General features: G+C 43.1%; 1 protein-coding gene across 1 annotated transcript in view; it reads left to right on the top strand.

The window, feature by feature from the left end:
* The window catches only part of LOC114043222 (collagen alpha-1(XXVI) chain-like), a 266,331-nt gene that overhangs the window by 71,818 nt on the left and 168,659 nt on the right, over positions 1 to 25,854 (top strand). Inside the window, 1 exon segment of the mRNA XM_027862255.1 lies at positions 7,831 to 7,934. Within this exon segment, the coding sequence (XP_027718056.1) occupies positions 7,831 to 7,934 (104 nt within the window).

The raw sequence follows: 25,854 nt of genomic DNA, 5'->3' as shown, positions 1-25,854 counted from the left end.
CTGATTACCAGGCTGTTTCTTCTCACTCCTTTTCCCATGCAAGAGAGTACTGCGCAGGGGCCAAAGCCAGGGCTTGAGAGTGCCTACCAGGCTGGCTTCTCAGCTCAGCTCTGTTAGGGGCTCAGCATCTTTCTCTCCTGTAGAAGAGTGTTTCTCAAGCTTTCAGGGGAAAGTTTGGCCTTGGGTGAGAGGGAGGGATGGTTTTCTAGAGCACTAACTTTTGAATATGCGTGTTTGCCTCCTTGCCATGATTTCTCTTGTCTGAGCCTTTGAAAACTGGAAAACATTGGTCCATGAGTTTTCCATGTAGCCATTGCGAAAGATGTCCAGGCAGCCATTTTGTGGAGTGACCCATCAGCAGAACCCATGGGATGACTTGAAGGGAGTGGCCATAGAAAGATGCCGTAGAAAATGTTGGCTGTAACATGAGCCACCATCTGAGGCCAGCCCTCCCATTCTGAGAGCCTGACGGTTAACAACCTTTCTCTAGTCAAACAATTTTTTTTAAAGATATGGAGGGTCTTTAGGTCTAAGTACCAGGTAGGAATTAAGACACTATCTAGCTGAAAATAAACGTTGAGGTTCTGGGAGTCAAAGGACCTTCATCTAATCCTAGTATCACCACTGACTTGGCAGGTCACCCTGAACAAGGCAGTTCATTCCCTCCTTTGGGCCTCTTTCCCTCCCTCCCTCCTTCCCCAGGGTCAGATTCAGTGGTGTTAAACTTGAATATAAACTTGAATAGATCCTTGAAGGCTAAATATTAGAAAACCACAAACTAACATTATCCATTTGCATTTTATTTGTATTTATTTCATTCAACATTTCCCAGTTACCTTTTAATCTGGTTCTGAGAACATGGAAGTTTTGCAGGCCTCTTGCTGTGGCCATGAGTTTGACACCTATGAAGAACATGGTCTCTAACATCCCTTCTAGCTTCAACATGCTCTGATTTGATAAAAACCGAATGGATCACATGGTTGTCAGGCAGGAAATCCCTCCCAAGGGCAAAGGGAAGAGAAAAGGGACCCCGAGACCTATCTCCTAGTCCGGATCAGGTTACTGCTTGGCACTGCCCAACTTTGTTTTCCTCCATGGAAGTTCTGGGGCCTCTAAGTTCCCCACAGAGATGAAACACATGCAGAAAAACCTGCCATGTATGGGCCTTCTGTATCTTTATATCCGTTTACCTTGATCCTTTGTGAGATGGCTTCTAGAAATGCAGATGTTTTCATGTGTTTATTTATGTTACTTATGAGATGCTAACTTGTCATCTGTTACAATTTTTACCTTTTTTATTTTATTTTGGGGTCATCTTGGGTTTTCTCAGTCATCTTCAAATGGATATTTTAACTTCTTAATTACCCATGCTTTTCCTTTAATTTCTTTTTATGTCTTACTGCTGTGACTAGGATTTCCAAAACTAAGTTAAATAGCAGTAGGAAGACTGAACATTCTTCTTTATTACATGTTTTTGATGAGAAAGATTCTAGTCTTTATTGTATGTCACATTAACTCATGATTTCAAATGTATTTTTCACGTTGTGGAAGAATTGTTTTATTTTTAAATGGTTTTTAACATAAATTTCATTATACAATTACTGTATTAATTGGCTTTTTAATTACATACTCCTGTGTCCTTACTTCCTTGTTTTATGGGGTTCTTAAGCACAAAAACTGTGTTCTGCTTTATTAGAATCCCCCATTTGAAGAAAGATGCTTCAAAGATGTATTATTTCTTGCCTCCTGCCATGCTAAGGAAATATTGATGAGAGATCATAAAAAACAGGAGTTAGTCAGTCCCAAGGGGCAGAATAAGTAGAAAATGTCAACAGGTTTAAGGTTTTAGCTCTATTCTGGATGTAGGTCCATCTTTAAGGAGGACAGGAAGGTTTGTGCCAACCCCCTAACCATGGAGGCCACAGAAAAGCCTCTCTTACTTTCTTCTCACCAAAGGACAAGTAACCCAACTAAGACTCAAGAAGACTCAGGAGGACCAGGGATCACAGAGACTCTCTAAGCTGGAAAATGGAGGCCACCGTGCACTTGCTAGAGTTATTGGGTGGTTAGGAAAAAGATTGTGCCCAAAATAGGAATGAGGAAGTTCAGAATGGGGATAGGTTTGGGGAAAAGATCATGAGTTCTGTTTTGGGACATATTGAGTTTGAAATGCTTATGGGTCATCCAATTTGAAATGTCCAGTAGGCAGGTAGTGATGTAGGACTGGAGCTCGAGAGAGAGAGAGAGACAGAGAGACAGAGAGAGACACAGAGAGACAGAGAGAGACACAGAGAGACAGAGAGAGACATAGAGAGAGAGAAGAGCTGGCTTATAGATCTGGAAGTCATCTGCTTTGAGGTAATAACAATGGAACTGGTGAGGTCATCATGAGAGGTGGCATAGGTATCCAGATAAGAGAAGGCTGAGGATACAACCTTTGGAGGATTCTTGTATTTTGGGAGCAGGACATCAATGAAGATCCAGCAGAGGAGAGTGAGAAAGTCAGGTAGGAGGAAGAGCAAGGGAGCAATGACATGAAACCCGGAGAGGAGAATATTAAAAAAAAGAGGGCATTTATCAGTGTCGTGCTGCAGAGAGGTTAAGGAGAGTGAAGATTGAAAAGTGGCCATTAAAGTTGGCAATTAAGAAATCCTAGAAGAATTTGGATAAGTTCATAAGAGTCAAAATCATATGGGAGGAGAAGTTCTTGCTAACTGAGGACAGGGGTGGGGTAATTAAAGAAGGTTCTATGGAGAAAAGTAACGTGGCATCCATTCATCTTCCAAGTCTCATGCATCCTCCAGATCATACCCTTAGCTCACATGTTGGATTAACTAAATGTCTGTTGATGTGTTATCTAAGCACATGGAACAGGCTGGTCCTTACAAAGTGGCCTTTTAGCATTTGGGTAGGGTTGGAATCTACATTGGTCCACAATAAAGCCTGGGGCTCCCCAGAGCTGTATTAGATGTGTGCCTCATCCAGAGGAGATGGACACAAAACATACCTCCCATTAGCATCTTGGGTCAGGTGGCAAAGATCTATAGTACAAACCAAAAACGGTGTAGAGGGTGGTGTGGGTGGACCTAGCAACAGATCTGGACTAGTTTGAGGTTATCAAGGAAGCTGATGAAGCAGCCCCACCTGCTGGTGTCTCCAGATATTGTTAAGTCATAGGTGATCACAAATAATAGAAATAACGGTTCCTGTTTTGAATAAAAAGATGCTTGATTTTTTAAAGATGGATTGAAAGATCTTTCCTCCTTCCCACTCCTAAAGTACTGGCTCTCTGGGTGAAAAGGGCACACCCTGCTATCTTTGTAGCTAAGCACGGTGGCACCAAGACTGTTGTTGAGCTCTCAGGCCCCACTCGTCCCTCTGCCCTGACCAGTGGCCTACAGCAAAGTTATCCAATGGGGGCCTGCCCGTGTAGCTGGCAAGACTCCTTGGGGCCACAGGAACCAATTGTTAACCAAGTAAGTGAAAATGCAATACAACATAGACAATGTTAATTTGTGGTTTTCTAAATCAGTATGCAGCCAGCAGGTATCCATTGTTATTTAAGTTTGACACTACTGGCCTACAACAATATGTTGGTGAGTCTTAGGATAGGAGCGGAGAGCAAGCCTTCTTATTCAAATTTTAATTTCTCAAGATAAAATATATTTGTATTGCTTTGGATACTATCAGATCAGACCCTGATCAGAAAGGGTAGCTCTGGTGCTGTGGAATGAGCATTGGAGTTGTGGACAGAATTTCTGGAAGTCTGTTAGCTTGATAGTCTTAACCACCTTGATGAGCCTCCATTTCCTCATCTATGAAATGGGAATAATAAGACCTAGAGTGTCTGCTGCACAGGGTTGTTGGGAGAGGACCAGATGAGATCAAAGACTCATCACGTCTTAGTATTAGAGAAGAAAGAGACCTCAGGGACTTTCTGGTCCAGCTCCTTCATTTGACAAATGAGGAAACTGAGGCTCAGAAAAGTTAAGAGCTTTGCCCAGGTCACACAGCTGATGTCTGAGGTAGAATTTAAATCCAAGGATTCCTGACTCCTGACCCAGCAATTCTATTCCATGTGCCATGCTTTGCAAACCTCAAAGTGCTACACATTTTTTTTATTATTATTGTTGGTGTTGTTGTTGTTGTTACTGTTATTAGTGTCTCTGTCAGAAGAAAAAAGCCACAGGCTTAGTTTCTGTTCATTGTCATTCAAAGAACAGAACCTCATATTTGCTTCTGCCTTTTTGTCCCTGACCTTTTCCTTTAGCCTCCCACTGAGATCTGCATTCTTTCTGGATGGGAAATGAGGAGTTCAGGTTGTCGGTGTTACCTCTATTTACCTCAGTTCTCCCAATCTTTCTCCCAACAAATATGTGGATTCACATACAAATCCCTTCTGGTTTTAGCAGGTGTCCTAAAATAGCCATTGAAATTCCTCAGTGCGGAGACTTTTCAGGGCAGGGGTGGGGGGGTTGTTCATGAATTAGAAGTGTGCAAAGTTTGTTTTTTTAGAGAAACTAATAACAAGACTTTTCAGATTCAGGGGCAGTGTTTAGAAAATTTCTGTCTTTAGCCCAAGACAACAAGGTCATGGGTGGGGAAAAGAAGGGAATAAGCATTTATATAGCACCTACTGTGTGCTAGTCAGTTGGTCATTCGGTAAGCATTTTATTAAGCACCTACCGTGTCCCAGGCACTGTGCTAAGCTCTGGGGATACAAAAAGAGGCAAAAGACAGTTTCAGCCCTTAAGGAGCTTAATAATTTAATGGGGGAGAAAACAAGCAAATGAATATGTACAAAGCTAGCTCTATACAGGACAAATAGGAAATAATGAACTGGAAGGCACTGGAATTAAGAGGGATTGGGGAAGGCTTCCTGTAGAAGGTGGGAGTTTCATTAGGACTTAAAGGAAGCCAGGGAGATCAGTAGGCAGAGAAATGAAGAATGTTTCAGACATGGGGGACAAGCTAAATAATTTTTTAAAAATCTTATTTGATTTTCACAACAAGCCCTGAGAGATAGGTGTTTTTATTAGTTCCATTTTACAGTTGAGGAAACTGAGGCAAACTGTTGAGTGACTTGCCCCAGGGTCACACAGCTAGTAAATTTCTGAGGTCAGATTTGAACTCAGGTGTTCCTCACTCCAGGCCCAGTGCTCTCTGCACTGTGATGCCACCAGCTGCTTCTGGTTATAGTCAAAAGAGCACCAGACTTGGGAATCAGAAAGCCTTGGTTCAGGTCTGTAACTTAATTAGCTTTGTGACTGTGGGCAAGTCATTTAACCAAACTGAACTTCATTTTTTTTTTTTTTGGCTAGACAATGGGGTTAAGTGACCTGCCCAGGGTCACACAGCTAGTAAGTGTTGTGTGTCTGAGGCCAGATTTGAACTCAGGTCCTCCTGAATCCAGGGCCGGTACTCTATCCACTGCACCACCTAGCTGCCCCCCAAATTGAACTTCAATTTGTCATCTACAAAATGGTAAGAATAATATTAGCACCATCTGTGTTCCAGGGTAATTAAAGTGTTTTATAGTTTATAAAGTCTTATAGAAAATGAGCTCTTATTATTTTGTAGGGCAAGGCAGTGTGATATGTAGGGGACAGAATTAGGAAGACCTGAATTCATGTGCCACCTCGCTTTGAGATACACCCTGGCTAGGATCCTGAGCAAGTCATTTAACAGCTACCCCCCCCCATCCCTGTGCCCCAGGCAGCTCCCCATTTTGGGCTTCAGAGCAAGGGGTGATCTCCATTGGTGAGATCTTTCTCAGGTAGTTTCCTACTTATAGAAGTTCTTATCCAGGGATGGGGAACCTGTGGCCTTGAGGCCATATGTGGCCCTCTAGGTCCTCAAGTGTGGCCCTTTGACTGAGTCCAAGTTTTTACAGAACAAATTCTTTTATTAAAGGGATTTGTTCTTTGAAGTTTGGATTCAGTCAGAGGGCCACACTTGAGGACTTACAGGGCCACATGTGTCTTCCAGGCCGAAGGTTCCCCACCCCAAATGAAATCATAAGTTATATATGAGACAGAGAGAGACAGAGACAGAGAGAGACAGAGACAGAGACAGACAAGGAGAGAAAGACAGAGACAGACAGAGAAGAGAGAGTGTGAGAGTGTCCTGGAACTGGAAAGGACTCGAGACCATCTTATGCAGGGGTTCCTAACCTGGAGGTTATTAACTTGATTTAAAAACTGTACTTTGATAGTTGCGTATTTTGATAACTTGTTAATCCTCTCTGCTTTACTTTATTTAAAAATCATATTCTGAGGTAGGGTCTGAAGGGACCTTTCCATTTCTCCCCAGTGCTTAGCACAGTGCCTGGCATATAGTGAGCTAAGAAGTGGAACATGTACGGACAACTTTTTCTAGGAGTTTGACTACAAGAGGAGAAGGTGATGGCGGTGGTGGTGATGGTTCCGGGGGACGGAAGGACACTAGTGATTGTCTTTTCAGGGTGGGAAAGCCTTGCGTGTGTATTTGAAAGCGGCCAGGCAGGAACCAGTAGATAACAAGAGAATGCACATTGGGCAGGAGGGATAGCTGTGCAGATAATCACCTGGAGGTGACAGGAGGAAATAAGATTTATCAAATGAGATTAGATTTGTGAAGCACTTTGCACAGTGCCCAGCACATAGCAGGTGCTTAATAAGTGCTTTTTCCCCTGCCCCACATGATGAGTTCGCTTTAAAGGAGAGAAGGGTCATGTCTGTTGGAGACTGGAGTAAAGGATTAAAGAATGGGAGAGGATGTCAGTGGGTTTTGAGATGCAGAGAAGGGGGCAGAAGAAGAGGGAGCTCCTAGGGAATGGTTTCTGTTTTTCTCAGGAAAGTGTGAAATGAGGCCCTCAGCTGAGAGGACGGGGGAGGGGGCTGAGATAGGAGGCTTGGGGCATCCTCTGTGGGGAGTGCCATAGGGAATACAGATATTGCCCTGCTGAAGGGAAGGCCCAGTTGGATTTGGATGACACTGATTTGTAGGGGCTCCATCTGCTTGATTGTATGATTTTCTCCAGCTTTTGTTCATCAAGAGAAGAAGCAGATGGTAGGAGTGATCTGGGGGTCTGGTAGAGTTTGAGCACTGGTGGGGGAGGGAGCAAAGGGACTGAAGTCCTGAGGAGAGTGTAGAGTGAAATGGTTATGTGTGGGATTGAGATTGGGGAGCAAAGACAGGTGAGCGCAGTGGGGCTGGCTGGGAGGGTACACGATGGGGAATAGACACAATGGGGGATAGATGGGGAATATGAGAGGCACCCAGGAGGTACCATAGGATCCGATGTAGACTGCAAGGGTCCCCAGAGGCCATCTAGGTCAGTCCCTGTATTTTACAATACAGAGACAGAGAGAGAGAGAGACAGACCGAGACAGAGATGGAGCGAAAAGATAGAGAAAACTGAGGCCCAAGGACATTTAGTGGCTTATTCAGAGTTACACAAGAAGATGTCAAAGTGGAATTTGAACCCAAGTTCTCTGAGTCCAGAATCAGTGTTCGTTTGGTACAGACTGAAAATTAGGCTCAGAAGGACAGACAAATGCATGTATGTATGTATGATATATGTATATATGTATCTATCTATCTAGCTAGCTATATATCCATGTGTGTATGTATGTGTGGCGGATCCACAATGGGATCTCAAGGAGGAAAATGCTCAGGCTTCCCTTAGGTGGATATCAGGGAAGACAAAGGCCCCAGCCCTAGACAAGATGGCTTTTGTCAGAGAAAAGCATTGCTGTGCGCCATCAATGGCGGTGCTCTTGTGTGGCTAAAAACGAGGTCAGGATGGGGATGGAGGCCTGCCCTCTGCTGACTGCTCTTTTGTGTTAGTTACAGGACCCTGATCAGACCCACCTACAAAGTGTCTTACCGGACCGTGACAGCTCTGGAGTGGAAATGCTGCCCTGGGTTTGCTGGAAGTAACTGTGAAGAGGGTGAGTGATGGTATTGGAATCTGTTCAGGGGGAAAGTATGGCGGGCGGCAGGGAGAAGGCAGTGAAACCAGTCTCTGCCTTCCTTTCCTTTTCTTTCCTCTCGTCTTGGGTGCAGGTTCCATTTTGGAAGTGTATATTCAGTTTTCTACTTTTTTTCCCCTCATTTTGCCAACCAATTCCAAACCAAATGTGTGCTGGGGGGCAGGCTTGTCCCAGCTGAGCCGACCCCGTGTGCAGGCCTGACAATACCATCTACAAGCTGACTCTGCATCCATAAGGGTGCATATAGGCCAACCGTCCTGTCAAGGTGGACATTCCACCCACTGCCTGGAGAAGGCTTGGGAATAAGGGGAGAGGGTCAGGGAGGCATCTAGAGACCTCCTCACAAGGGCTTCCCGAGTCCTTCTAAGAGTCAGAGGGAGAAGGCCAAGGCCACGGTGGAGGTCTGTGACTGAATTGGTGATGAAGAGATTCATATCTCAAAGGGATCAAAAGACCTTTCGCTTTTATTCATTCTGCAATTTACCTAAATCCGTGAAGATGCAGGGGATCCAGTGGGAGGGATCTTGTGTGATGGGAGTTATCAAAATTGGTACCAGGGAGGTACAGGGGTCAGATTTGGCAGTGGAGGGTGGTAAGTGGCTGGCATTAGTTAAATTTGTTTCACGAGTCTGCAGTTTAATTAATACGAGGCATGAGGTTACAGGGGTATTCTTTGGAATCTTTGGAATCATTCCCATTTGACATCTTTTAGGAATTATTGTTGAGGTCTGTGATTCTCCCTGAGAGGGCAGGGTGTGGCCAGGCGAAATTGTGTGGAACTCAGTAGTCCACAGTTCAGGCAGGAGTGATTTCCAGACTTCCGGTTTCTGAATGTGGGTGAAGAGGTTAATAAATTTTAAATACCCTGTGGGTCCTATCCTTAAATAACCTCATTATGCTTGGATTTTTTGTTTGGCAATTATTAGTACAAAAAAAGAGATGTGTATACAATAGAAAATAATACACATATTTTAATGATTGATATATATGTTTATGTGTATGGTTTAAAAAGCCTGTATATTATGAAGCAGCAATATGTAGTGGGTAGAGGAATTGAGAATAATAATAATAACTATCATGTATATAATACTTTTGAGTTTCAAAGTACTTTACAAATATTAACTCATTTTTATTCTTCCAATAATCCTAGAAGATAGGGGTTGTTATTAGCCCCATTTTACAGATGAGGCAGATAGAGGTGTAGTGACTTGTCCAAGGTCATGTACCTAAGTAAGTGTCTGAAGCCAGATTTGAACCTGGGTCTTCCTGACTCCGGGTTTATGCTCTATTCACTGCCCCACCTGGCTGCCCATGAAAGATCTGTACTCAACTTCCACTCTGACACATCCTGGCTGTATGACTCTGGTCAAGTCATTTAACCTCTCAGTGCCCCAAATAACTCTCTAAGAATTTAAGTTGCATTATATGTGTGTGTGTCTGAGTGAATATGAGTGTGTTATATGGTTCAGACTTGTATTAGAGTAGGGACCTCCCAGTGAGAAAATACCCACTATCAATGCAAACCAGCATTATATTTTATATACATATCATATATATGCATGCATGCATATGTACATATTATACTTGGTATCCATGATGCCAATAATGTGGGCACTTCCCCCATGTCTTCTCATCTTTGGGTGATAATTACGGTGTGTATATGTGTAAATACACATATATGTACATGTGTATGTGTATTTATTTAAGTATAGTTTTATCAAATGAGATAATATAAGTAACACACTTTATAACCCTTAAAGCATTATATGCCTGTTAGTTATTATTATTATTATAATGTAGGAGTAGGGACTGGATGTGTGATTTCTGTTAGGATAGGGACTCCCAGAGAAGGAAAGTCATCTACTGGTGCAGATCAGACAGTTCTCCACAATTCACAGTCTTAAAGAGTTGTCTGGGGCACTGAGAAGTTATGTGACTTGCCCAGGATCACGTGGTATATATGTGTCAGGGGACTGAACTCAGGGCTTCCTTCTGAGCCTAGCTCTATCCCCTATGCTCCGTACTGTCTTAAGATTGCAGCCATTGGAAGAATTAGCAATGAAACCTTGACATACTCCATCTTTTTCCAAGAAATGGCTGGATTTTCAGATGCAAGTGGTCTGTATAGTTTTACAGGTGGGGATGATGATACAGCTGTACTTTCTGTCCTTCGTTTTCACTGGACTCCCAGATCAATTGGGAAGGGTGCTAACAAAGCAAAGCAGAAGGATCCAGGAAAATTGGGAGCTTGCTAATGAATTCTTGATGGAGAGAAAGATGGCTTCTGATCCAAACAGGTCCTTTTTGAAAGAGGGCCAGGGGTAGGAAGGGACAGGCGAGGAGGAGAATGACAAAATGACCTGAAAATAAGTGGGAAAGGAAGAAGAAAAAGGAGGTGAGGCTTTGTGTGATTCACAGCCCGCTGTCTACCATAAAGCCTGGTCCCACTGAATTACCACCTGGTGTTCTGGGGTGTTCAACCTGAGGAGATAATCTTTCCCATTTTATCCATCTACTCCTCAGAATCTACTGAAGGTCCTAAAATCAATGTTTTTTTTCTTTTCTTTTTTAATTTCATTTTAATTTTATTTTTTCACAATCATTATTGTTCCAGTCATGTCCAACTCTTCATAACCCCATGGGCCATAGCACACCAGGACCCTTTATTCTCCACTACCTCTCAAAGTCTGTCCAAGTTCATGTTCATTGTTTTCATGATACTATCTATGCATCTCATCCTCTGCCGTCCACTTTTCTTCTTGTCTTCAATCTTTCCCAACATCACGGTCTTTTCTAGTGAGTCCCATCTTCTTATTATGTGGCCAAAGCATTTAAGCTTCGGCTTAGGTATTTTACCTTCCAGTGAATAGTCTGAATTAATTTCTTTAAGTAGTGGCTAATTTGATCTCCTTGCTGTCCAAGGGACTCTCAAAAGTCTTCTCCAGGACCACAATTGAAAAGCATCGATTCCGTGGTGCTCAGCTTTCCTTATAGTGTCCAATTCTCACAGCCATACATTGCTACTGGAAAACAATAGCTTTGACTATGCAGACTTTTGTTGGCAAGGTGATGTCTCTGCTTTTTAGTACGCCATCCAGGTTTGTCATAGTTTTCCTTCCAAAGAGCAAGCATCTTTTAATTTCATGACTACAGTCCCTGTCTGCAGTGATATTTGAGCCCAAGAGTATAAAATCTGCCACTGCTTCCTTTATTTCTCCCTCTGTTTTCCAGAAAGTGAGGGGACCAGTTGCCAAGATCTTAGCTTTTTTTGATGTTCAGCTTCAAGCCAGCTTTTACTCTCTCTGCTTTCACCCTCATCAAGAGGCTTCTTAATTCCTTTTCACTTTCTGCCATCAGAGTGGTATCATCTGCATATCTGAGATTGTTAACATTTCTCTCAGCAAACTTAATTCTGGCTTTTGATTCATGCAGCCTGCTTTTCTCATGATGTACTCTGCATCTAAGTTAAATCAGATAAGGTGACAATATAAGGCCTTGTCATACTTCTTGTCCAATCTTATACCAATCATTTGTTCCATGTTTGGTTCTAACTGGTGGCTTCTTGACCCACATATAAGTTCCTCAGGAGACAAGAAAATGATCTGGTAATCCCCTCTCATTGAGGACTTGCCACATTTCGTTGTGATCCACACAGTCAAAGGCTCTGGTGCAGTCCATGAAACAGAAACAGACGTTTTTCTGGAACTCCCTTGCTTTCTCCATGATTCAGCGCAGGTTGGCAGTTTGGTCTCTACTTCCTCCGCGTCTTCAAAAGCCACCTTACTCTTCTGGTAATTCTCGGTTCATATCGGTCAAGCCTAGCGTGCACAAACTTAAGCGTAACTATGTGAAATGAGCGTATGTGTTTAGTAATTTGAATATTCCTTGGCGTTGCCATTTTTAGGATTGGAAAATCAGCTAATCTTTTCCAATCCAGTAGCCACTGCTGTGTTTTCCAAATTTGCTGGCATATTGAGTGTAGCACTTTAACAATGTCATCTTTTTGGATCTTAGATAACTCAGCTGGAATTCTATCACCTTTAGAACTAACCTTATTGTTAGTGATGCTTCCCAAGGGCCATTTGACTTCATTCTCTGGGATGTCTGGCTCTAGATCAGTAATCACAACATGATTGGTGAGTTTTCTCAATTACATGTAAACAAAAATTTTAACATTTGCTTTTTTTTAAATTTTGAATTCCAAATTCTCTCCCTCTCTTCTCACCCCCCTTCTTGAGAAAGCAAGCAATTTGATATAGATTATATATGTGTAGTCATGCAGTCCATTTCCATATTAGCCATGTTGCAAAAGAAAATAGACCAAAAAAAAAAGAATAATGAAGAAAGCTTAAAAAAGTATGCTCCAATCTGCATTCATATACCATCAATTCTCTCTCTGGAGGTAGATAATATTTTTCATTGTAAGTCCTTCAAGATTGTCTTGGATCATTGTAATTGCTGAGGAGAGCTAAGTCATTCGTAGCTGATCATTATACAATATTGCTGTTGCTATGTATAATGTTTTCTTGGGATTGCTTATTTCACTTTGCATCAGTTCATGTAAGTCTTTCCAGGATTTTCTGAAAGCATCCTACTTAACATTTTCTATAGCAGAATAGTATTCTGTTTCAATCATATACTACAACTTGTTCAGCCATTCCCCAGTGGATGAGCATCCTTTCAATTCCCAATTCTTTGCCATCACAGAAGTGCTGCTGTAAGTATTTTTGTACATATTCTTTTCTTTGATCCTTTTTCTTTGATCTCTTTGGGATATAGACTTAGTAGTGGTATTGCTGGGTCAAAGGGTACACACAGTTTTATAGCCCTTTGGGCATAGTTTCATGTTGCTCTCCATAGTTCCAAATTGCTATCCAAATTGCTCAATTCACAACTCCACCAACAGTGCATTAGTGTCCCAATTTTTCCACACCCCCTCCAATATTTGTCATTTTCCTTTTCTGCCATATTAGCAAGTCTAATAGGTGTGAGGTGTGGTACTTCAGAGTTATTTTAATTTGTATTTCTCTAATCAATTGTGATTGAGAGCCTTTTTTTTATATGACTATAGATAGCTTTGATTTTTTCTTTAGAAAACTGCCTGTTCACATCCTTTGATCATTTATCTAATTGGGGAATGTCTTATAGTCTTCTAAATTTGACTCAGTTATCTATATATTTGAGAAATGAGGCCTTTATCAGAGAAACTTGTTGTAATATTTTCCCCCAGCTTCCTGCTTTGCTTCTTATCTTGGTTTCATTGGTTTTGTTTGTACGAAACCTTTTTACTTTGATGTAATCAAAATTATCCATTTTATATCCCGTAATGCTCTCTCTTGTTTGGATATACATTTCCCCCTTATCCATAAGTCTGACAGGTAAACTATTCCATACTCTCTTAATTTGCTTATAATATCACCCTTTATTTCTAAATCACGCACCCATTTTGACCTTATCTTGGTATACTGTATGAAATATTGGTCTATACCTAGTTTCTGCCAAACTGCTTTCTAGTTTTCTCAGCAAGTTTTGTCAGATAGTAATTTCTTGTCCCCAAATTTTGTATCTTTGGGTTTGTCAAATACTAGATTACTATGGCTATTTACTACTTTGCATTGTGTACCTGTGTATTCCATTGATCCACCACTCTATTTTTTTTAATCAATGTTAAGGATTTCAGAGGCCCCGGTGGTTCTCTCTAGATACCTCTGCTAACAACCTTTTCTTTCAGGTGACCTAGAATGTTCAGAGAAAGAAATCCTTTAGGGTTTCACATTGGAGAGATTCTTTTTTTAAAAAAATTATTTTTATTTTTTATTATTAATTTATTTTTAGTTTTCAACAATCACTTCCATAAGCTTTTAAGTTTTAAATTTTCTCCCCCTCCCTCCCCACCTCCTTCGCTAAGATGGCATGCAATCTGATATAGGCTGTACATATTCATTCCCATTAAACGTATTTTCACATTAGGCATGTTGTAAAGAAGAATTAGAACCAATAGGAGAAACCACAAGAAAGAAGAAACAAAACAAAACAGAAGAAGAAAAAAGAGCAAATAGTATGCTTTGATCTGCATTGAAAATCCATAGCTCCTTCTCTGGATGTGAATAGTATTTTCATCGTGAGACTTTTGGAGATGTCTTAAATACTTGCATTACTGAGAAGAGCTAAGTCTATCAAAGTTAGTCATCACCCAGTATGGCTGTTACTGTGTACAATGTTCTCCTGGTTCTGCTCACTTCACTCAGCATCAGTCCATACAAGTCTTTCCAGATTTTTCTTTTTTTTTGTCTTAGGCAATTGGGGTTAAGTGACTTGCCTAGCGTCACACAGCTAGTAAGTGTCAAGTGTTTGGTCTGAGGCCGGATTTGAACTCAGGTCCTCCTGACTTCAGGGCCGGTGTTCTATCCACTGCGTCACCTAGTTGTCCCCCAGATTTTTCTGAAGTCTGCTTGCTCATTATTTCTTATAGCACAATAGTATTCCATTACATTCATATACCACAACTTATTCAGCCATTACCCAATTGATGGGCATCCCCTCAATTGCCAATTCTTTGCCCACAAAAAGCTGCTATAAATATTTTTGTACATGTGGGTCCTTTCCACATTTTTATGATCTCTTTGGGATACAGCCTTAGAAGTTCTATTGCTGGGTCAAAGGGTATGCACAGTTTTATAGCCCTTTGGGCATAGTTCCAAATTGCTCTCCAAAAGGGTTGGATCATTTCACAACTCCACCATCAATGCATTAATGTTCCAATTTTTCCACATCTTCTCCAACATTTATCATTTTTCTATTTTGTCATGTTAGCCAATCTGGTAGGTGTGATGTGGTACCTCAGAGTTGTTTTGATTTGCATTTCTCTAATCGATACTGATTTAGAACATTTTTTCATGTGACTATAGATAGTTTTAATTTCTTCATCTGAAAACTGTCTGTTCATATCGTTTGACCATTTATCAATTGGGGAATGACTTGTGTTATTATGAATTTGACTTAATTCTCTATATATTTTAGAAAAGAGGCCTTATCAGAGACACTGGTTGTAAAAATTCTTTTCCAGTTTTCTGCTTCCCTCCTAATCTTGGTTGCATTGGCTTTGTTCAAAAACTTTTCAATTTAATGTAATCAAAATTATCCATTTTGCATTTCATAATGTTCTTTGTCTCTTGTTTGGTCATAAACTCTTCTGTTCTCCATAAATCTGACAGTTAAGCTATTCCTTGCTCTCCCAGTTTGCTTATAGTATCAGTCTTTATATCTAAATTGTGTACCCATTTTGACTTCATCTTGGTCTATGGTGTAAGATTTTGGTCTGTGCCTAGTTTCTGCCATATTCTTTTCCAGTTTTCCTAGCAGTTTTTATCAAATAGTGAGTTCTTATTCCAGAAGCTGGGGCCTTTGGGTTTATCAATCAGTAGATTATTGTAGTCATTGACTACTGTGTCTTGTGTACATAACCTATTCCACTGATCCACCACTATTTTTTAGCCAGCACCAAGTAGTTTTGATGATTGCTGCTTTATAACACAATTTAAGATCTGGTACGGGTAGGCCACCTTCCCCTGAATTTCCTTTCATTAGTTCTCTTGATATTCTGGACCTTTTGTTTTTCCAAATGAATCTTGTTATTATTTTTTCTAGCTGTATAAAATAATTTTCAGTAGTTTGATTGGTGTGGTGCTGAATAAGTAAATTAATTTAGGTAGAATTGTCATTTTTATTATATTAGCCCTGCCTATCCATGAGCAACTGATGTTTTTCCAATTATTTAGATCTGACTTTATTTGCGTGCAAAATGTTTTGTAATTGTGTTCACATAGTTCCTGGGTTTGTTTCAGCAGATAGACAGTGATTTGGGTGGTGGCTTATAGGGGTGCCCTGTGCTCAGCTGGCACCTCTCTTCAGGCATCTCAGACTGGTGATGAGCCTTAGCTATGTTACTTAAGCAGCATTGTTATTGACATAAAATTGTGTGCTCTAAAAAATCACCTATTGAGTATAACTCACAATGCACACAGTCCATAACTTGAAATGGGTTATGTTCCAGAAGTTCATTTGCAAGTAGGTTGTTTGGAACTCAGAGTGCATTTTAAGTGCATCATTGTTATAACAACGATGCTATAATGCTAGATAGGATCCCAGGCCAGCTCATAAAAGTCTGCTTAACCTTTATGAACCATATTTGAGTTACATTATGGGAAGATGTGTCCTGTGGGAATGCAGTGATTTGGGAATTCTCTGTCTCCACTGTGAGCCCCTTCCCAACCCATTATAGCAGAGCATTCCAAATTTCTGGTCTTCTGGGGGAGGGGGTAGAGAGACATGAAGCAATGGCCAAAACTAACTCCACATCAATACTTGTACTTTCTTCAGTGAAAACAGACTACAGAGTTAAAATCCACTGGTGTGGATGTTAGAAGAACGCGGCAGAACCACACCATTGGGCAGGGCTTGGGTTTCTTCCCCTTCTTCTCTTCTTCCTGGTCTCCCTTGTCTCTCACATGCTCTGGGTGGTCCAATGAATGGGCTCCAAGCATCAGTCTCCATGAAGGCTAGGACCTTTTGCTATGGGGTGGAGAGGTGGACTTATGGTGGCAGTTCACCCGTGATATTAGTCTGATGGAAGTCCATCAGCCCTGCCCTGAAGTAGGTGGGGCCAGAGGCCATCTCACCCCATTGTGGACAGAGGAACCTAGGAGGAAGTCAGGTTCTGGGTGAGTTGCTGCTGTCAGGACCCTCCAGCACCAGCCTACTAGGTCATGGGTCCCAAGCCTCCCATTCTCCCCTTGGTGAAGAAGCTTCCCTGGGCCAGGCAGGTTGCTAGGCCAAGGGCCAGGCCAGGCAAGGGAGCCAGAACCTGGAGCCTGGAACAATCTTGTGGCTCTGAGGTGGGACAGTAACCTCATGCTTTCTATGCCAGGTGCTTAGTGCATTGAGGGGTGGAAGCTCCAAGGCTGGGGAAAGCCCAGGACGGTTGTGCTTTCTCATTCACCTTTGGGAGCAGAGGGGACCATGGGAAGAGGGCTGGATTGGGAATCGGAGCCTTGGGTTCTAACCCTGGTTTTGCACTTAGCACCCGCATGACCTTGGGCCAATCACTACTCTCAAGGCCTCACTTTCCTCAGCTGCAAACGGATGAGTTGGATTAGATGATGCTGAATGTTCCTCCCCAGCTGAACCTCAGAGACTGCCTCCTGGCTGAATTAAGTAATGTGAGTCAGTTACTTCTGCTGTGGTTCCAGGCTTTACACAGTGCTGACCCCTGACCCGTGGCCCAGAGGGAGGCTGTCGTGATAGAGAAATTCAAATGCCCAGTCGGTGGTTTGGGCCTCAGGTCCACAACCAGACATCGAACCTAAGCCTTTCAGTTGCTCAGAGCATAGCCTATCTCAGCTCATTCCTCGACCTTCCTCCATCTGGGAATTCTCCGGTAACCTGCAACTGAGGGCTCACACAAAGGAACTTGAGTTGCTTTCTACCTGACTCGAGCTATATCCCCCCCCCCCCCCCAGTCAGCCCCATTCAGGCCGCCTGTGAGTGGTGCGGTTTGCTTTGAGTTCCGTCCTCGCTGAGAAGGCGCGGGAAGCATTCACTTCTCCGGCCTCTGTCTCCTCATCGGTAGAATGAGGGGTTTGGACGAGCTGACCTCCAAGGTCCCTTCCCAATCTAAAGGCTGTGATCCTGTGATCCTTTCCTCTTCTTTGGTGTCCTGGACCAGGAGTCCTGAACTGAAAAGGGGATTACGTTTGGATCAGGCGACCTTGGTCTGAGCCCCTTGATCTGAGCGGGATTCTGGCAGCGTTACACAACCTTCTGTTAGAAGAGCTTTGCCCTCCCCCCACTTCCTGTTTTCTTTTCTAATCTTCAAGAAAGTAAGTCCTGTAGGAGATAAAAAACTCTACAGGGTGCACTTTTTCTTTTGCAGCAGAGGGCCGAATTTGGAGTTGGAGAACACGGGTTCAAATCCTGGCTCTGCCAGGTACTCTCAGGGTGACATTATGTAAATCACTTAACCTCGTTTGTAAGTGAGGGTTCTACGTTGGATGGCCTGTCAGTTCTCTTCCACCTCCGGTCTATGATCCCATGAATTGTGTGGGGTCTTCTGAACCGACAGCAAGGATGGAGGGCAGAGAGAGCTACCTGAAAGAAGTCTTTGAACTCTTGTGTTGGTGGTTGATCTCAATGTCTAGAGTCCCATCACGTCTCTTTGTGTGTCTGCTGCGTCCACAAAAGAAACTGGCAGGAAACGTGCCACAAGAGCCTTCCTCAGCATCCAAGTCCTTCATTGTAGTAGCACAGGTAGCAGGATACTTTAGTAGGACGGGAGAAATACAGCTTTGCCTTGTGTTCCTCTGGTTCCTTGAGAGCCTTAGGGTCTACTGCCTCCTTAGACCCAGACCATTCAAGAGCATCAGTGAGAATGACTTTTCCAGTTCTGTGCATTGCTTCCTCACCTTGTCTACTCACATCAAGAAAAACTGCTCTAAATCCCACGTTTTCTCATGGTACCTTTACAAGTGCCCTTTCCTGTGATGTAAGCTTGAATGGGTGAGAAAACTGATTCAAGATCCCCCTTTCAGTACTGGAGTATTTCCAGAATAATCTCCTTCTAAAAGCAGTCCTGGAATTTATAATGGGACACCTTTCTTACTGATCCCCAGGAAGCTCCAACCCAGCACTCCTACATTCCTTTTCCCCAGGAAAGGCAGAGGACAGGCTTCCATCCCCCTTTATTGGAAAATGTGCCTCTGATTTTTCCAACCTCACTTTGTGATCTTATAAAATCCCATCCAATATCCACCTCAGGCCACAGAGCCATGAAAAACTGCTGCACATCCCTGAATTCTGGCTGACGTAGACAGAAATTAAAATAACTCCTTCCACCGGTGCTTTAGAAGACCATTTCTCATAACACATTGACCTGTGTGGGACCATGAGGGAGGCTTGGACACAAACAATGCTGGTAGGTTCAACCATCAGGGGATAATAAGTTTGACTTGTGGATATGTTTTGTTTCATTTTGTTTTCTTTCCTCCAACTGGAGCCCCAGCAAGGACAGGAAATGAATCCACTGAGCCACCCGGTCTGTTGAGCACTGATATAAAGAACATATGGAAGAGGGCACCAGAAGGGTGGAGGGGTTCAGCAATTGCATTCATGCATCAAGCTGATTGATTGAAACCCAAGATGGTGCTGACATTGCAGCCTACTCTTAAAATGTGTATGTGCGCATGCACACACACACACACACACACACACTCACACATGTTTGTTCACTGAAAGTTCAAAGCCAAACGTCCTAGTTGAGGAATATTGTCCCTGGCCAGTATTCCCCAAAGTTTGGCATTACGACTTTGGCCAGGTCACCTTTGACTTTATCAACCCCAGGTTTTTGGAAATGATCCTTCACTGTCCTCTCTGGGGCTTAGGACATCAATAGCTGTGACACTGATCCTGAGGGAGAGAAGAGGGGAGTATAAGGGTCATGTCAGGTCAGGATATTGAGCCAGAGTGATGGGGTTGTCCTCGTGCCCTCAGGGTCCTTGACGACTGACTTCCAAGCTTCTCTAGTTCTGCCAAAGGCACTAGCCTTCTTCCAGTCTCCCTCACCCACGTAGTCAGTCACTTGCCAGGTCTTGCCTTTTCTATCTCCACAGTCTCTTTTCCAGCAGACCCACAGCCAGGACCTTAGCAACTCTTTTCGAGATTATTGCAGCAGCCTCCTAATTGACCTTCTTTCCTCACATTTCTCCCTGCTCCAATTCATCTCCAAAGCTGTTGTCCAGGTGATTTTCCTTAAGTACTGATCTGACCTTGTCTTTGCCTCTGCCACTGGCTCCCTGTTGCCCCTAGGACAAAACGCAGATTGCTTGTCTTCACTTGTAAAACCCTACCCACTGTGGCCCAACCTTTACCTTTCCATCCTCATTGGACATTGCTCCCCGTCGGGCACTCTCTGGGACAGCCTAATGTGGCCTTCTCTCTCTTCCTCACTGTCTCCCATCTGTGTGCCCTTGAACCATGTGGTCCCTCGTGTTTGGCGTGTCCTCACTCCCGCCACCTACCTTATAGAATCCTTCTCTTCTTTCAGGACCTAGCCCAAGCACCGTCTTATACATCAAGCCATTCCAGTCCTCTTCCCCGACCGCTAGTGTCCGCCCTCCCTAAACACCTCGTATTATCAACTCGGTATTTGTTTGGTTTTGTTGCTTTTGTATTTATCCAGCGTATGCTAAGCATGCTCATACAGGATGTCCCAAAAGTCTTGGTGCAATGTGAAGCTTTAGTAGCTAGAAGTACGTGTTTCCCATTAGAAGGTAAGCTCCTTGAGAAAAGGCATTCTTTTCTTCTTTGCATTTGAGTCTCCAGTGCCTGGCATGGTGCCTAGAGATGCGGTTTAGGGGTTCAGAGGTCCCGGGACCCCAAAATCACAAGACGCGGGTCCTGCCCGAAAGAATTCGACCCAAGCCTTCTTTCAGCCAAAGACAAGGTTTATTAGAACATCCGTCATATTGGGCAGACTCTTCAGGAGTCTGAGCATTAGTAAACTATTGTCTGGATTGTAAGAATCTGACCAGTGGCTAGATTATAAGAATCCCAGCAGTGGCTAGATTTTAAGAATCAGACCATCTTCATGGAGACAACATGGACCTTATGTACAGAAAGACTGTGGGAGGGATCTAGGAGTGGCCAAGTAGTCCATGAGGTAATAGAATTCCAGGGACCTGGATCACATGGCCAAGGGAGAATGGAGAAGTGGCCTGGGGCCATAGGAAGGTCCACAATGAAAGGCCAGTTGATGGGATTACAGCCTCAGGGGAACACCAGATTTGGCCAGGTGGGAAAGTCCAGGGTTTTCCCTTTCTGGGGCCCAGATCCCAACCCCATCACTAGGACATAAGTGCCTATTAAATGCCTGTTGATTGACTGGATCCAAGTGCAGCTGGCATGCCCTCACCCTCTGAGAACGACAATCTCACGTCTTGAGCTAGGGCTGTTCTCAGGTGTAGGTGGAACAGTTGGTGGCTTAGGAATGTCCTAAAGCCTAATAGCCACTCTAATGAACAAAAGAGGAAAATCACTGGGTTTTGATTTTAATATGATGTAATTTAAGCCTTGGTCATTGAAGAAGATGAGAAAACATGCTTTGTAGCAGCTTGTAATGGTTAACTCTGCAACAGGGAGCCAAAAGAGAAACTGAGCGACTTCTCGTGTGTTGATTACCTCACTCCAGCACCTTCCAGAGCTCAGGATGGCTCCTGATTTGTGCCTGATCTTTTCAGAAGGGGTTTGTAAGGGTTGGAGGTGGGCTGGGGCAGGCTCAGTACACATTTTTTTTTAACAAGTTCAAGGGAAGGAAATTGGGTGTCTGAACTTTTTGAGACATGCATCACTCCTCATTTCAGGCCTCAATGTGAGCCTCAATGTGGAAACAGACGAGGGCCTGTCCTAATGCCTTGGGACTTTTGGCAAGTATGTCAGTATGTGTCAGTAGTTCCCCTGAGAACAAATACATAGTAGAGGTTGTTGCATATGAATGTAAAATGATCCTTTCATTTATTCACTACCTTTAAAGCTGTAGGGCTGCCGCACTGGCCCATGCCATACTTGGATGCCTTGAAATGACCCTCCCACCAAGGGTCCCAAAGGACGACATCTCTGGGATCAGTGATGGAGGGGTGAGGGTGTCCCTTTTACAATTTTCCATGAAACTTGAACTTCCTGGAGTGATGGCTTTTTGTCTGATACATACAGATATCTTGTTATTCTGAAGCACATAGCTCTTCATTGTTGAACACATCCTGTTCACACAATACTCAATATTTGATTTATATAATTTTGACTTTGATCTTATTCTTGGAGTAGTTGGTTTTTGGGTGCCATTGTTAGTAAATCACAGGCTACCTCGAATTTGCATAGGTGCTCCTTGGACACTTGTCTTCAGAGATTAATAGTGTTGTGGGGGAGAAACAATTTTTCTTTGGCATATTTTGCACCACGGGCAGCTAGGTGGTACAGTGGTTACAGTGCCAGACTTGGAGTCAGGAGGACTCATCTTCCTGAGTTCAGTCTGGCCTCAGACAACTTACTAGCTGTGTGCCCCTGGGCAAGTCACTTAACCCTGTTTGCCTCAGTTTCCTCATCTGTCAAATGAACTGGAGAAGGAAGTGGCAAACCGCTCCAGTATCTTTGTCAAGAAAACCCCAAATGGGGTCACAGAGGGTCGGACAGGACTGAACAACAATAACAAATTTCTTACCCCCGTTCATTGACCCACATTGTCAGAGAACACGCAGGGTTCAGAACTGCCTTTATAAAGGCAGCCCAAACATCCAGGCAATTAAGGTTGCATCACTCGCGCTGTGAAGCTGACCCCGATAATACTCAGATAATACTCGAGGGAAACAAAGCTCAAACACAGTGAATGCCACATTCCCCCAATAACCAGTTCCCTTTGCTCCATACATCTGGCAATTCCCACACTGCCAGGCAGTCAGGGAACATGTGGCCACTTGCCTTTAGCTTGGAACCTTCAACTATATATAAAACTGCTGATCCCTCCATGAGTCCTTCATACAGTACCCTCTCAAACCCCAGTTAATAGGGCAGTTCTTTACATTATTTGCTCCTTTTAGCCAAACTGGCCTCCTCCCTGTTCACAGTGTTTCCTCTCTCATCTCTGTGACTTTGCAGTCTGTCCTCCATGTCTGGAATGTTTTCCTTCCTCATCGCACAGAGTCCCCAGCTGCCTTCAGAGCACAGTTTGGGTGACACAGTGCCTTCTCTGATCTCCACCATTGTTAGGGCTCTCACCCTCTGCATGATCACAGTGATCTTACATTTAATTTGCATGTAGTTTATAGATTCTTTTATGTACATATTGCCTTCCCCAAAAGAATGTAGCCTTCTTGAGGACAGGGTCCATTTTGTCTTTGTTTCCTCCAACACTTAGGGTGTAACAGTGCCTGGCACACAATGAATAAATTACTTACAAATGCTTGTTGACTTGAATCAGTCCTTCCCCATCTGTCAGGAGGAGTGCATTCTAGGGTTTTGGAACCAAAGCTAACTGACCCACGTGACGACTGAACCCATATCTCATGCTGAATAACCAGGTTAATCACCAATAAATCCAACTCCCCTGCAGCAGCAGTAGGATCTCAGTTCAGAGGAGGTGGGGAGAGCATGGCAGCTTGAATCAAGCTGGAGCAGCTTCATAAAAGATAGAGGTTTTGTATTGGGTCTTGAAGAACTCTGAAGACTTTGGTTTCCTCATCGGCAAAATTACTGGACTGGATAAAATGACCTGAGAGTCCCCTCAGTTCTACTGTTCTGAGTTTGAGTTGGGGGAGAGATATAGCAGGTAGGGTCTGTAAGTGGAGAGATGCCCCAGGTAGGACGGAATACAAGGGGAAGCAGTAATGCTCCCACGCTTGTGTCATGCTACTCAGTAAGCACCCCTGCTGATTCCTTCAGCTCTGAGTATGTCCTTCAACACTCTGGGCACCAATCTTTACTCCTAATTCCACTCCAGTCCTGCCATCACTTAATGATAACAGCCTGGCCCAAGAAAGCACTTTCTGTGGGCAAGTTCTGGAGAGTAATCTCCTATGTACGCCTGGGAAGCAGTGCATGGTGGCATGGCCCTGGGCCCTGGGCCCTGGGCCCAGTTCTCTTACTGGTTGACATTGATCACTCAGTCCCATCTAGAAAGAGGATACCTTCTACTCCTCCACTTGGACCTTTTGCCCATGTTTTCTTAGAAGGAAGAAGAATAAAGGAAGGTTTGGCATTTGCTGGCATCCTTGATCCTTCCGTCCTTGTTAGAAAGTGCTCGATAGGTTTTTAAATGGCTTCATTCAGAATAATACATCCAAATGCTCATGACTGAGCTTCCAAAGATGTTGTTACTCAATACAAATTGAGAATTGTTTCCTTGGTACTTATAGGGTTTGTTGTTGGACAAACATCTTTCAGCACCTAATGTCATAGTATCTGGAGCCTTAAATATCTACAGATGTCATCTGTTTATTTTTTCCCTTTCCTCAAAAGCTGTTGTGCTGGGAGGAGGCACTTTGGAAGCCTGGATCCCATTGCCGGTTTTAAAAGCCATTGTTTTGATGACCTCTTTGTTTGTACTCCTGAAGTGTCTGGCACATTCCAGAGGGTCCCATCCTGCTGAGTTTTCCCATTTAGCAGATTGTTATTTCACAGGCTACTTAAGGTGATACCAAAGGGGATGATTCAAAGAAACAGACGTAAGATTTCTCAGCCATCGTCTCATCTAGACTAGGAGGGAAGGAAATGCCTTTCCCTCAGGCCTTTCTGAAGATCTTGGCTTCCCAGAGACCCAGCTTCTTCAAAGAAATTGATTCAGGGGAATCCTGTCCTGCTGGCATAGAGATTCCCCTTAATTCTAATTGGACATGAATCTGATATAAAAACAAAAGCATCAATAAAAATAAGATCCTGAAAGATCTATTTCAATTGTTTTTGTCATCCAGAAAAAAAATAAGACTGATACTTAAGCCCTAAGGTCTCCTTTTTTTTAAGAAGAAATTTTAAACAAAGGGTTGGACTAAGCCAGAGATAGATTTGGCTTTTGCTCAGTGATCTAAACAAACATCAAGGAGTCGGGGCCCAGGATCTTGGTAACTCTTCCCAGTGGCTCTGAGAAGATGGGCACACTAATTGTTTGTGGAGCTGTGAATTGGATCCATTCCAAATCCAGTCATTCTGGAAAACAATCTGGCATTATACCCCAAGAGACATTAACCTGTGCATGCCCTTTGCATATACCCAGATCCAGTGATACCATTGGTAGACCTGTATCCCCAGAAGGTCAAAGGCCCCCATGTACAAAAACATTTCTAGCAGCACTGCTTGTTGTAGCAAAGAGCTAAAAAGCAAGTGGGAGCCCATCCACTGGTGAACAATTGTGGGGTATGAATGGAATGGAATGCTATTGTACCCTTAGAAATGATGAATATGAAGGATTCAGAAAACCTGGGAAAACATGTACAAATGGATAAAAGTGAAATGAGCAAAATGGACAAAAATGAATAAATGGATAAAGAGAAGTGAGTAGAGGAGGAGTGTGTGTGAGGAAAGGAGAGAGAAGGGCAGTTTGGTTGGACCATCAAGGGTGGGAAGGGAAGTCATGTACAGGGAGGCTGCAAAGAAAAGTTGGGGCCAGGTGTGAAGTCCCAAGAGAATAGTTTATATTCAATCCTAGAATCAACAGGGAACAGCTAGATTTTGTAGAGTTAAGGGGGTGATGTGGTCAACCAAAGCTTAAAGAAAGTCACTTTGGCATCTGGGTAGAGGGTAGATTCAAGCCTGTATGCATAGACCCAGTTCAAATCCAGACTTCTATTGTTGACTGTCTGTGAAAACGTGGATGGATAACTCCTCTCCAGGCCTCAGCATTGTCCTCTCTGAGATGAGGAGGGTTTTTGAGATGTGCTTTCCAGCTTTGAATCTCATGGTCCTACAGGATTTAGTGAGAGTATAGATGATTCCTGAGTTCTTCTGGTACCAGGTAGGTATTGGAGAGGATCACAGCATTGGATAGGGGCCACCCCTTCCCTAAGATTCCATGATTCTTAGATTCTGTGGCATATTCTTGAGAAGTCTGTGGCTCTTCAAAACTGACATAATTTACCTTTCTTAGGCTAGAGAGAAATGTAAATGGAGAAGAGTGAATTCATGATTTGTAAATCCTGAAGCTTTCTATACTCTCTACTACTTCCTTTGTCCCAAATAAGAAAGAAAGGAAGGAAGGAAGGAAGAAAGGAAGGAAGGAAGGAAGAAAGGAAGAAAGGAAGAAAGAAAGAAAGAAAGAAAGAAAGAAAGAAAGAAAGAAAGAAAG

This window comes from Vombatus ursinus, unplaced genomic scaffold, assembly GCF_900497805.2.
Source record: "Vombatus ursinus unplaced genomic scaffold, bare-nosed wombat genome assembly UNPS02014768.1, whole genome shotgun sequence".
In the NCBI taxonomy this organism is placed as follows: Eukaryota; Metazoa; Chordata; class Mammalia; order Diprotodontia; family Vombatidae; genus Vombatus; species Vombatus ursinus.
Note: the sequence above shows the minus strand (reverse complement) of the source record. Positions and strands in the feature narration are given on the sequence as shown.